Genomic DNA, 12,790 nt, shown 5'->3' on the forward strand with positions numbered 1-12,790 from the left:
AACGGCACTGGACACCATAAACAGTGCACGCAGGAGCATCAAGTTCACTTACGAAATGGAAGTCGAAGGAAAGTTACCTTTCTTAGACATCCTGATCCTAAGAGAACCAGGTTGCCCATCTTCGTTTTCTTTCGAGATCTACAGGAAGCCAACAAACACCAGAAGAACAATCCCAGCCACGTCAAACCATTCATTCCAACATAAGATGGCAGCATATCATTATTTCATACATAGGATGACAACTTTACCCCTCAGCGAAGCAGGAAAACAGAAAGAATTGGAGTACATATTTGAAACAGCGGAAATCAACGGTTACAGCAGAACAACTATCCAAGCAATCAGGAACTCTACGGGATTGGCTGCAATCACAATTCGAGGGAGAACCATGGAGACAAAAAACGATCCAGTATATAACATTCGTCAAATTATGCATGGAACAGAGCTACTTCCAGTTCAGGGATTGCATCTACCAACAGAAGATGGGAGCATCGATGGTAACCCACTGTCACCGTTCCTGAGCGATGTTTATATGGCAGCTTTGGAACACGAACTACAAACCAAAAACCTACTACCAGAACGTTGGTGGAGATACGTAGATGACGTCTTCTGTATCATCAAAAGGGATTCACTAACAACGGTACTGGACACCATAAACAGTGCACGCAGGAGCATCAAGTTCACTTACGAAATGGAAGTCGAAGGAAAGTTACCTTTCTTAGACATCCTGATCCTAAGAGAACCAGGTTGCCCATCTTCGTTTTCTTTCGAGATCTACAGGAAGCCAACAAACACCAGAAGAACAATCCCAGCCACGTCAAACCATTCATTCCAACATAAGATGGCAGCATATCATTATTTCATACATAGGATGACAACTTTACCCCTCAGCGAAGCAGGAAAACAGAAAGAATTGGAGTACATATTTGAAACAGCGGAAATCAACGGTTACAGCAGAACAACTATCCAAGCAATCATCGATAAGAAGGATAGAAAACTGCACAGAACTTCACTCACAACCCTTACGCCATCAGTAGAGCCACTGCGAAGAGCAGCAGTAGAATTCGACTACAGGATAACACGCCCATTACGACAAAAACTGGCTAAATTTGGCATCGATTTAGTGTTCAGCAGTAGAAACAGCCAGTTGGAATCCATCTTAGGTTCAACGAAAGACCCCATACCGACTTTAGGCAAACCCGGCATCTACGAGGTATCCTGCGGCCACTGTGATATGAGCTACATTGGACAAACTAAAAGATTGCTGCAAACCAGGTTGGATGAGCATATAAACACATATGTCAGAATTGCCAAGGAGGAAATACGGAAAGGATTTGTCCCCCATTTCAAGTCAGCAGTAACCGAACACATCATCGAGGAAAAACATAACATCACAACTAGCGACGCGGTCATCTTAAGACACATCACAAACCCATCGAAGCTGGCTGTTGCCGAAAGTTTGGAAATCTTCAAGGCAGGCAACAAACGTTTACTCAACAAGGATTCAGGTAACGGCTCGACGTGGCTGTTTAAGCTGTTACCTATACAGGCACAAAAGAAGAACGAGGAGGTAGTACCTACAGTAACTACAAATATGGATACACCAGCGATGTACCTTCAGTCGAGAACAGAACACTGATGAAGTCTGCAAGTAGTAGACGAAATACGTATCTGTCAAGATATTAAAAATATATAGCGGAATTAAAAGGAACAACTCGTCTCTTTGTATTCACAGTAATGCATTCTGCTAAAACGCTCAACCAAACCACAATTTTAATTTTCTATAAGTTACAGCAATTTCACATAAAACCTGTACGTTTGTGTTCAAAATATAACAAGTTTAGTATGTAAAATATTTAAAAACTTAAAATATTATTTTTTAGACCAAAATTAAGCATGTTTACAAAAGCTGGAAATTTTTGTTTACAAAACTTTTGAAAAAAGGTTCAAACTGCAGTATGTTATGTACAACTATACTAAAGGAAACTATGTATGAAAACCCAGCCCAATTAATTAATCTTGAGGCTGATTCCAGTGACTGTAAAAATGCAGATCAAGTCTCCCTAAGCGCACTTTTTTAAACAATTGATTGTAAAAATAGTATGACGATAAATTTAACATCAAATACAGAAGGGTTTTGGAGTTGATAAGTTTATCAAACAATTCATGTATAAAAAATATTTTTTTGAATAATTTTTGAGTGTTTTCTATACATATCAAAACAAAGAAAAAAAGATCTCTTGGAAGTTTTTTGCAGCTCGTTTTAGAAAAATGTGTGTAACTCAATCTAAACATTTTTAAATTTTTTCTTTGTTTTCTACAATGAGTTTTAGTTAATTTCTCACAACATTCTAGAACAAAGCTAATTGTTTTACCCACATGCTGACGAGATACAGGCTTGGGATCAAGTCTCCCCAGTTTCCCCTACTTGCCTTATCATTTAAATAACTGTTTTCACTTTATATCTAAAGAAAATTTGATTTTTGACTAGTTGTCCAAATGACCCCATACTTTCCAAAACTCTCCTACTATTTTATTTTATTATTATTTTGTACTCACTTATGCTAAACGTTATGTTTCAACAAAACCTTAAATTTGACACTATTTCATCACTACAACATCACTTACACATGCACTAGTCGTTTTTCTTAAAGTTATTTACTGTCCACTTCTAAATTTGGAGCCTATTTGATAAGAGCACTTCAGTTTTGTTCAGGCCATACTTAAATGACTAATCATGGTTTATTGCTTAATAATTCAAATCAAAACAAAACACCACACGCGTCGATCAACAAAAAAATCTCCCTACACAAATCACGAAAAAAACGCGACCATTCCGAGGTGCAAACCCGAACTGATGATAATGTGCCACCTTAGGAAGAACCGACCTGCGAAGAAGCTGATTACAATGCGTTCTTCTTTTTACTTGTATTTTCTGATTCAAAATCGTTTGAAGAAATTCGACACCGATTTGTTTGTAAACATTTTTTGTGCACTGAAGATTCGAGCACTTTGGGGTCACAGTTGATTTGGTTTGTTTGCCGAATCCGGACCGTCATTCGTCATCAGTTGAAAAAGACGCGTAAGAAACAAGATTTTTTTTGGAAGAGTGTTTCAAAAGGTAACTATTTTTCACTTTACAGCTTGTCTACGATGAAGATAACAATCAAATCAATTTACTGCCCGGTTACGTTCAACGTCGAGCCCTCGCACACGATCGCGATGGTGAAGGCTCTGTTTTTGAACCACAAAGGGATCTCGGCCAGTCAGCAGCGTTTGCTGCACAACGGGACGATCTTGGAGGACGACAAAACGTTGCAGCACTACGGGATCGGCGATGGGACAGAAATACACCTGGCGTTAAAAATTGGGGACTAAATTTTGAAATGTTTGATGATAGCAATGAATTCTGTTTCATGCAAAGTGCATTTTAAGTAAACAAATATTGAATAAAATAATGAATTGACTTCTCACAAGAATCATTGAAACACAAAAAAAAAATGCAGACGAATTATGTAATTTGTCGTTTTCTTAGGTTATGAAAACCGTTTTTTTTAATGCTGCAAAACAATAATTTACTTGACTACTTTGACGTGAGGATTAAAAAAAAATATTTTGAAGACTGAGTAATTTTTCCGAAAATTGTTTGTTTATTGCTGGTAGAAACATCGCTGTTGAAAATGGGTATATTTTGTCTTTGCACATTATAAGGCTTAGTGTCTTTTTTTTATTTGGATATTTATCATTATTTTTTGGCCGTATTATTAAAATGAAATGTTCTTTTTAATTTAATTGTAATTAAAAAAAAAGACGAAAAGATTCAACTTTGAAACAGCGCATTTTTTGACCAACACATTCAAATCAGAATTAGCAATTTTCTATCAAATTCAGACATGATGATAGAATAATTTTCAGAAATTTTGAAAAACTTCTTCAAATTCCCAACATTCTAAAAGACTTTCAAGTATTTGCCCTCTGTGAACTTATACAAAATAGACAAACACTAATTTTATTCAAAGTTATTATCTCAACCTCTCAAAATTTTACCAGAAAAACCTCTACCTCTAAACCTCTACCTCCACCTACCAACCTCTAAAAATTTTCATTAGAAAAATCGTAAACTATAAATGCATTATTTTGTATGGTTTTTATTTTTTTTCAAGGTACAGTCATCCCACATATTCGGAACACCCACAAATTCGGAACACTTTTGTGGTAATTTGTCAATAACATGCCAAATGCAGCTTTTCTGTCGACCCTACTATTTTTACTGTTTTTAGGACCTTCATTTGGACATTCTCTTGCTATTTCACTGGTAAAAGTAGTACTTTTTGAACAAAAAACCTCTTTTCAATACTATTTTATCCAGAGCAGCAAAACACTGCCTCCAAATTGCCTGTTTCATAATTGTGGGATGTTATTGTGCCTCCCACAATTGTGGAACACCTGAAATTAACTGATATTTTCACAAAAAAAGTTATCAGACCATTCATAAAACATAACTAAGCATGAGTTTCGTTGGTTTCAGTGCCTGAAGTCATTATTTTGTAAAAATTATGTACTCATGGAGAGAACCAAAGTTTGTTTACATCCGTAAGAAAAAAGTGTTCCGAATTTGTGGATTTTAAGGGTCAAAGTTTTTCTTCAAAAACTCGATATAAAAGTAAAAATTTGCAGTTGTTCGATATAGCATTCGAAAGATCGCAAGAAAAGCTTTCAAATGAAGGTAAAAGCGAATCATTAAGTTCAATCATTCATTTTCTATGATTTTTTGAACATTGGCCGATCTGTAAACTGTTCCAAATATGAGGGATGACTGTAAACAATATTTTTAATAAAAATGTGGAACAAGCTTATTTACCATAAAAATAGATTTCAAAAATGTGTCAAATTAAGAGCGAGTTTTTCACCGATGTGAAACAGGTCGTATCGAGGTGCTCCGATTTGGATGAAACTTTTAGGGTTTGTTTGTCTATACATGAGATGAACTCATGCCAAATATGAGCCCTCTACGATTTTTCTAGAACAAACATTTTACAACGTTAGTTTTTGCCCTGTAGGCCTTCAAAGCGGCACTTTTTAGTCTCACTTTTGACATATTCGTAATCCTCAGAAATTTTTACATTAGATTGAGGTGTTGGAATTTTGAATTTGATTGGAAAAAATGCCATTTAGAATTAATTAAAATATTATTTTGCATTTTGTCGGTTTAGGGGTAAAACAGGTTTTCGCCTACTTGATACAGCATTTGACGTATTGATCACAGGGTAAATAAGATCTATTTCTTTTTTCAAAAATGTTTTATTTAATTATTTTTTCAATCAAAATTACAACTCCAATACTTCTAACTTACGTGAAATTGTCCGAGGATTCCGAATATGACAAAATTGAGACCAAAAAGTGCCGTTATGAAGGCCTACAGGGCAAAAACTAACGTTGTAAAATGTTTGTTCTAGAAAAATCGTAAAACTATGAGAAAAACTGCGATTGGCCAAAAAGTTAATACCGTAGGTTTATAGTCCATGAAATTCCCTAACTTTTGACCTATGGGAGTATGGGTGTTGGAGGCTGTTGCCAAAAGTTATTAAGGTTTTAAAAAAATCCATTTTTAACAGTAATTTGCAAAAGCTATGAGAAAAAGTCAAACCAATCCTGGATGTCTATAGCACATTTTGAAGGTTTTCAAAAGTCCATTTGAATGCATCTAAGAGAGTTGGAATTGATGAAGTTTTACGGAAATGCGAGCAATTTTAAGATTTTTCATGTGTTTTGGACCTCAAACTTCAATGCCCATTTTAACCCACTTCCCTTTGTCGTAGAGGGCTCATATTTGACATGAGTTCATCTCATGTATAGACAAACAAACCCTGAAAGTTTCATCCAAATCGGAGCACCTCGATACGACCTCTAGAACAAACCGAGCAGAATCTACAAATACTGCCTCTTAAGTCAAATGAGGTGTAAAATTTATATTTATTGCAAAAGATTGCATTGAAACATCACAAACGTTAAAGCGGCCAGGCCAACTATGTAAAGTTAACCGCAAAGATGATTCGTTGAATTGGATTGAGTATGAGTATGCGATTGTCCACGCTCCATACAAAAAAGATTTTATTTGTATGGAAATTGTCCACGATGAGAGGGGGGGGGGAGATTTCCAAAAAGTGTTCTACGTGGTTTGTGGATGGCCCTATTTTTTTTACTAAAAATGAGTTGATTCGCCATGAAATCGGCTGATTTCAACCATATTATTTTTTGTATTTTTTTTTTTAATTGGCTCAAACTTTGTAGTGGCCTTCCCTATGGCCAAGGAGTCATTTTGTGTCATTTGTTTACCCATGTAAGTTTCCATACAATTTTGGCAGCTGTAATATTGAATGTTTAGTCCTTTTGAAATGTAAGTCTGGCATCAAAATAAGAAAAAAAAATAGTTTTCCAAAAGATCGGAAAATTTTACGAATGAACATAAGTTGCTCGGCATTAGAAAATGGAGGGTTGTTTAGGTAAGACTCAGAAAACTTATTTTTTTTCCTTTTTTTAAGCTGCTTTAAGACACTTTATCTGTAATGTACTTTTCGATTGAAAATTCAAATTTGCATAATATAATAAGAAAAAAAATATGTACAAATTTTGGTTTTTTTTAATCGCCTTTCAAAAAAAATTATAACTCAGCGCCAAAATGTTTAACCATACTTCTCTATGGCTCAAAAGTTGCGGGATTTGGTTTCCTAAAACGTTGAAAAAATCTCGAAAATAAAAAAAAGTGCATTTGGGGATATTGATTTTTTTGTGAAAAAAAGTTATTTAAAAATTCGGTAAGATTTATTTCTGATCAATCCTCATCAATACCAACAACATTGACGAAGACACCAAATTGTCCAGAAATCCACGATACAGATTTTTAAATATTTTAACAGCCTCTATGTATGGACAGCTGCCAAAATTTTATGTTGATTTGTATGGGTGAAACAATGTCACAAAATGGCTTCTTTGGTCATAAGAAAGACGCCCACAAAGTTTAACCAAATCAAAAAATGCAAATAAAATCCATTTCCGGTTTTGGTACAGAATTGCTCTTTTTCTTTTATACCCCTATCCAAAAAAAAAAAAATGGAAATTGGTCTAAATCTTTTTAAAATTTTTCATTGCGTGAATAAAATTCCATAAAAAATTGATGATTCAATAAATTATTTATTTTTTTCTCTTTGTAAATGAAAGTCGATTATGCTACTTTCTCATATGGTTCAAGAGGTGTCATTCGTTAACAAGTGTAAACCACACCCGGTAATATCAGCGCCATAAATCCCGTTCGAGTCAAATTTATCAAGATAAATTGTTTTCCACTGGCATCGGCGAAAGCCACACACACTCGACCAAGTGCCCCCCTAAAATCGCAATTATGCCAGTGGCACATGCTACGCAGTCGGCCTCTGTGGGACTGGCCCAGGGGCCGAACTCGCAAAGATCACGGTCAGTGGTGGCCACCACACCACTTGAACCTAGCCCCCCAGATGCGAAGAGTGGTCACTTTGTCTCCGGAGATAGGGCCTCGCAGGACAGAACAGAAGACAAACGATTCCAGTGCACCATGGGGGCAAACAGAGTCGAAATTGCGGGTTCCGTTGCGAAAGCCTGGGGGAGCATTTGGTGTTGGTCAGTTGGTTGCGGGGCACGCCAGTTGGGTATTGCTTGATGAATTCTCGCTCACTTTTTGAAAAATGACAAAATTTCATAATTCAGAAAATTTAATAAAACCTATAAAAAGAAGAATTCTATTGCAAAATATAATTTAATAAAATGTAAAATACAATTCTGTTAAGGTATTCTATGTATTTCATGCAAAACTTCTACGAATTCAGTCTAAAAATTCAAGTCACCTCCTCAAGATTTCAGCACTTTATCCATTAAAAAATCTCCAAAGAAGAACAATCTTATCTTCCTTATTATTTCTCGCACCCAACAGAACGAAGGAAAAAAATCCTTTTAATTCTCGTCACATTTAATTGGATTGAGCTTTTCGTGAAAATTCGGTCCACACTTTTTCGAAGCATCTCGGCCAACCGAGACGTTATCACAGACGTGGATCCTCCAGCAGAGGGGACGAGGCGCTTGCAATAATAGAAGAAAATTAAGCATGATAATGAATCAAAGTTTTAATGCACCGCTTCGTGTTTTTTTCTTCTTGCTGCTACAGCTCGTAACTTTTGTCCGGCAGCCATAATGCACTCTGTAGAAAATGTAGAATTTTTGTCCTTCGCCGCAGGAGTGCATTTTGGCCCAAGCCTAACATTTGCATAATAAGGCCCCGACCCAACGGCAACGGCAGGGTATAATTTAATAGATTCACTGTGCTTTATGCTAATGGTTTGCCTTTCACAGAAGAAGTCTCAATTTATTTGATAAATTGTGCAAATATAAACTGAAGTAGTATCAATGTGCATTTCTTTGTTTATTTTTTTGTTTCAAGAATTAAACTATTTAGTTGAAAAATGTTCTTCAAAACTCAAGCAATAAACCAGAGAATAATTCTCAAATAGACCTTAAAACATTTTGAAAATCAAAGCACCTCCACAAAAGTAACGAAAAAGAGTAAACATCTTTAACCGTGTATAACTGACAGCAAAAAGACTGCTATCAAGTGAATGACGATGCTAAAGAAGATCTACTTTACCCCGGTATAGTAATAACACACATATCCGAGGTTTACCCTTCGCACTGTCATCGGTCACTGCTTACTACAGCAGACTTTGGCACAAAAAGTTGAACAAGTGTGTGCGCAATGTGTGAAATGCAGTGCAATCTCTAGTCGAGCAGCTGGGGTTGAAGGGATTTTTCCATGCATTATTTTTATGTCAAAGCAGTGCTGGAAGTTTTGAGTTTTGGCTTATGGATTCGTTAAAAAAAAAACCATCAAAAATTATAACAAATAAACTAGAGCTATTCTCACAAGAATGTGATTTTTTTTGCAAATTTATTATTTGTATTTTTAATTTGATGAAACATTGTGTTAACATTTTCTATGACCAATGACCAAATTTTGCAAAATTAACTGTTTTTGCAAATTTTCATTTTAAGGGTGCACAGCAACGAAGGAAGTTGTTGTCTTCTTATTCCAAAATTGTCACACTTACGGTCCCAATCCTGCAACAACGTGATTGCAAAAATAATCAAACTTTGTTGTATATTACTTTGTTGACAGTACATTAGGGGATGAATAAAATAGTAGTTTAATACGACGAGTGCTGAAAAAATCAAGTTTTGCAACGAGTTCCATACAACATTTTTTGCAATTTCGAAAAACACCCATTGATGTTGAAAAATGTTGAAAAGTGTTACTTTTCGAAACAAGTGCTGAAAAGCTCAACTTTTCAGCACCCATTTCAGTGCTGAAAAGTAGAACTTTTCAGCATTTATTTTGAAAAGTGTTGCTATTCGATTCTTTTATATTTGGTACAGAAAAGTAGGCTATTTCGTCGTTCAAGAATGACAGTAAAAGTAAGTAGTTTCACGACGGAATTGCAAAAAAAAAATTCGATAATACCCGTAGTTTTGAAGATACTAAAATGTCTGTAACAAAAATCTGGGTGCAAAAACTCTGGTTGATGTGCACCTTTAAGGTATGATTTAGATGACAAAAAATTACTTCCCTTTTAGTTTCGGCAAAAGTTTGTCATCTGGCAGTGTTGTCAATTTTTCTAAAAAATCTATATTTTTGAAAAACGTGTCATAATGTAAAAAAAATCCATTAAACAATATCAAATAATGTTATTTTGCGCAATTACATTTTCAGTGTGAAAAGTCGAATTAAAAAAAACGATTTTTTTTAAAGAGTAACTTTTGAGCAATTTTTACCAAAACTGTAAAAGGATTTTAGTTGTTTTTTTTTATTTGGCTCAAACATTGTGGGGGCCTTCCTTATAACCAAAGATTTAATTTTGTGTTATTGGTTCACACACACATGTCTCCATACGATTTTGACAGCTGTCCATACAAAAATGGTACGAAAATTTTAGAAAATCTGTAGCTTTTCTATGAATTTTCTGATCAATTTGTTATCTTTGGCAAAGTTGTAGGTATTGATAGGGACTATTCAAAAAAACAACGGAAAAAAATATTTGCCGATTTTCTATTAAACCAATTCATTTTCACAAAAACCTCAATTTCCCAAAACCCGTTTTTTTTATTTTCTAGTTTTTTTTATATGTTTTAGGGGAGAAAACCCCGCAACTTTTGAGCCATAGACCATACAAATATTTGGACACTAAGTTTTGAGTTTTTGAAAAAGTAGTGATTTTTTTTAAAAAAATCTTGATTTTATATTTAAATTTATACAAACAACTTTTTTGACCTCATTTTTTTAGGTATATTTGAAATTTGCAATCGAAAAGTACTTTACACATTTTTTGATAAAGTGACTCACCGATGGTTTGATTTCAGTGAAATATTTGCAGTTTTCCGATTTTTTTAAATAGTGGCCTTGATTTCTGAAAATATTTTGTTTGAAAAATTCATTTTTTAATCAAGACTATCATTTCCTAAGAGCGTTATATGGAATGTCTGACCCTTTTGAAACGTAAGTAAGGGCTTCCAAATTTTCAAAAATATTATTTTCGAAAATATCAAGAAATGTCACGAATGCTGATTTTTTAACATTTAGTTGCTGAGACATCGGCATTAGAAAATGGAGAGCTGTTTGGGTTGGACTTAGCAAACTTTAATTTTCCTGTTTCTTTTTTTTTTTCATTCGCTGTATCTCAGCAACCAGAGATCAAATCTTCAATTTCATCTTAGACAATTTTATAGCAAATTTTCTGAACATTTCAAAAATATCATTTTTAGAAATGGTCACTATTTAAAAAAATCTAAAAACTGCAAATATTTCACTGAAATCAAACAAATACTTTTCGGTTGCAAATTCAATTTTTCATAACAAATGAGATCAAAAAAAATTATGTAGAAAATTCGATTTTTTCAAAATTCATTTTTTTTTTAAATTATAACTTGGTGGCAAATTGTTTGTCTAAACTTTCTATGGCTCAAAAGTTGCGAGTTTTGGTCCCCTTAAACGTATCAATAAATCTAGAAAATCAAAAAATTCGGATTTTGGGAAATTGAGTTTTGAAAAAAAGTTAATTAAAAAATTGGAACTTTTTCCGTGTACCTATTTTTTCTGAACAGGCCTCATCAATACCTACAACTTTGCCGAAGACACCAACATAAACTTTGAAAAATATTTGCAGCGGCCTAAATGGTAGTTTTACTTTGAATACGGAAACTTCTGACTATTTTACTGAAGTTCGGACGAAGTTTTAGACGATCTGGGGATATTCCTTGATACAAATCGGACGTCATTTGAAAATGTTTGAATTAAAAAAAATAACGGCTACAGCATGAATATAGAGTCACCGAAAATATCGAAAAAGTGTGCTAAAACACAGCTGAAATAGCTGCCTAGACACGTCCCAGATGGTGGTAATAGAGCAAATCATAAACTTTGTCCCAAGTCCTGTGGGCCATTTTTCAATGTCTTGTTCATTACGTGTGTTTCAACAATTTGTAACCTTGAATTGTGATGATTTGGAAATTTTGTTTCAAAGGTAATTTGATGAAAAACTTAGCACCCGGGTGGCGTACTGAAATTTTGAAAACACGTATTTTTCATCTTTTTGAAGGTTATGTTCCTCCACTCTGAACATAAAGTTTCAAAAATATTCAAAAGGGTGATATTTCAATAAGACCAGACATTTCCATTTTTAAATATCGTGTTTATCGTAACTTTGCTGGGTTATTATTTGGAGTTTACGAAACTATTGGCACTACGCCCCCCGGGGCATGGCCTTCCTCTAACGTGGGATTTCTGCTCCAGCGCCTCTGACGAGACAGGAGAAATTTGGAGTTTAACAACATTCTAAAAAAATGAACAAATAACACAAATAACAAATACATAGGGGAAATTCTCGTATGTTTGGCAGGTCCAATTTGCTGATTTTCACTATTTAAACAACTTTTTTTTGCAAAACTTTTGATAGAAACTTGCTTGCTCACTTATAATTTAGCTGTTTATAACTCGATTTCAGTTGAAATCGCTTTTAACATTCCAACGCCCAAGGCTCCAAAAAAGTTGGAACGGTAACTTCAACTCGCTGGTTCTCGGGCATAACTCACCCAATCAAGAAAATTCTTTTTTCCAGTGATTTGTTAGGATGTCTAGATGATCCTAGAACTTGGGCGTCCGTGTAAGTTGGACATGCGTTGGGCGTTCCAGTGTTAATGAGCTATAATTGAATGTCAAAGTGCTGATATGGCAACATTAGAGGCACGCTGGAATTAGATGCTGTTCCCCTATCAAGAGTTTTTTTTAAAGGCCCTATAAACATATGAAACACAATTGCTTATAGGATCTTTATTTTTTTTAATCTGGATATGAGTATTGAATTTGTTAGTAACCATCACGAGTCTTCACAATTTTACGAACAAAGTAAAGTGATTGTGGATTTTTTTTCGATTACGTGTGAGTTGGCAGACAATAATATTTTTATTGGCTTTATTAAAATAAAATGCACAACAATTAATGCTGGCAACACTGCGCCAATTCCACCTGCAGTTGGCGCCACCGCGCTGGTACGCAACTAAAGATGATGTCTTCATAGTGGGTGTGTTATCTTGTCGCACGTAAATGTTTCGTTCAATTAAGTTGGATCCTCAAACCTCAATGTCATACTAAAGATGTCTAACTAAATGCATAAAAAAATAGTGTGATTTAGGTTGACAAACGTCACATCAACTGTCAAAA

General features: G+C 34.7%; 3 protein-coding genes across 3 annotated transcripts in view; 2 read left to right on the forward strand and 1 right to left on the reverse strand.

Moving 5' to 3' along the window:
• Positions 1 to 2,763, reverse strand: part of LOC120430972 (uncharacterized) — a 131,586-nt gene extending 128,823 nt beyond the window's left edge. The window contains exon 1 of the mRNA XM_052707012.1: positions 2,626 to 2,763. The gene's annotated coding sequence lies outside the window, so the exon portion shown is untranslated. The remainder of the gene's footprint in view (positions 1 to 2,625) is intronic.
• Positions 1 to 12,790, forward strand: part of LOC120423628 (protein yellow-like) — a 564,570-nt gene that overhangs the window by 150,775 nt on the left and 401,005 nt on the right. The gene's annotated exons all lie outside the window — the stretch shown is intronic.
• Positions 2,964 to 3,583, forward strand: LOC120423627 (uncharacterized). The gene is made up of 2 exons (XM_039587493.2): positions 2,964 to 3,079; positions 3,141 to 3,583. The coding sequence occupies exon 2, from the start codon at positions 3,151 to 3,153 to the stop codon at positions 3,373 to 3,375; it is 225 nt and encodes a 74-aa protein (XP_039443427.1). The 5' UTR covers positions 2,964 to 3,079; positions 3,141 to 3,150; the 3' UTR covers positions 3,376 to 3,583.

Source organism: Culex pipiens, chromosome 2 (assembly GCF_016801865.2).
Source record: "Culex pipiens pallens isolate TS chromosome 2, TS_CPP_V2, whole genome shotgun sequence".
Lineage (NCBI taxonomy): Eukaryota > Metazoa > Arthropoda > Insecta > Diptera > Culicidae > Culex > Culex pipiens.

Excerpts from the sequence above, each read along its gene's own strand:
- LOC120423627 (XM_039587493.2), top strand. The coding sequence starts at position 3,151 with ATGAAGATAACAATCAAATCAATTTACTGCCCGGTTACGTTCAACGTC.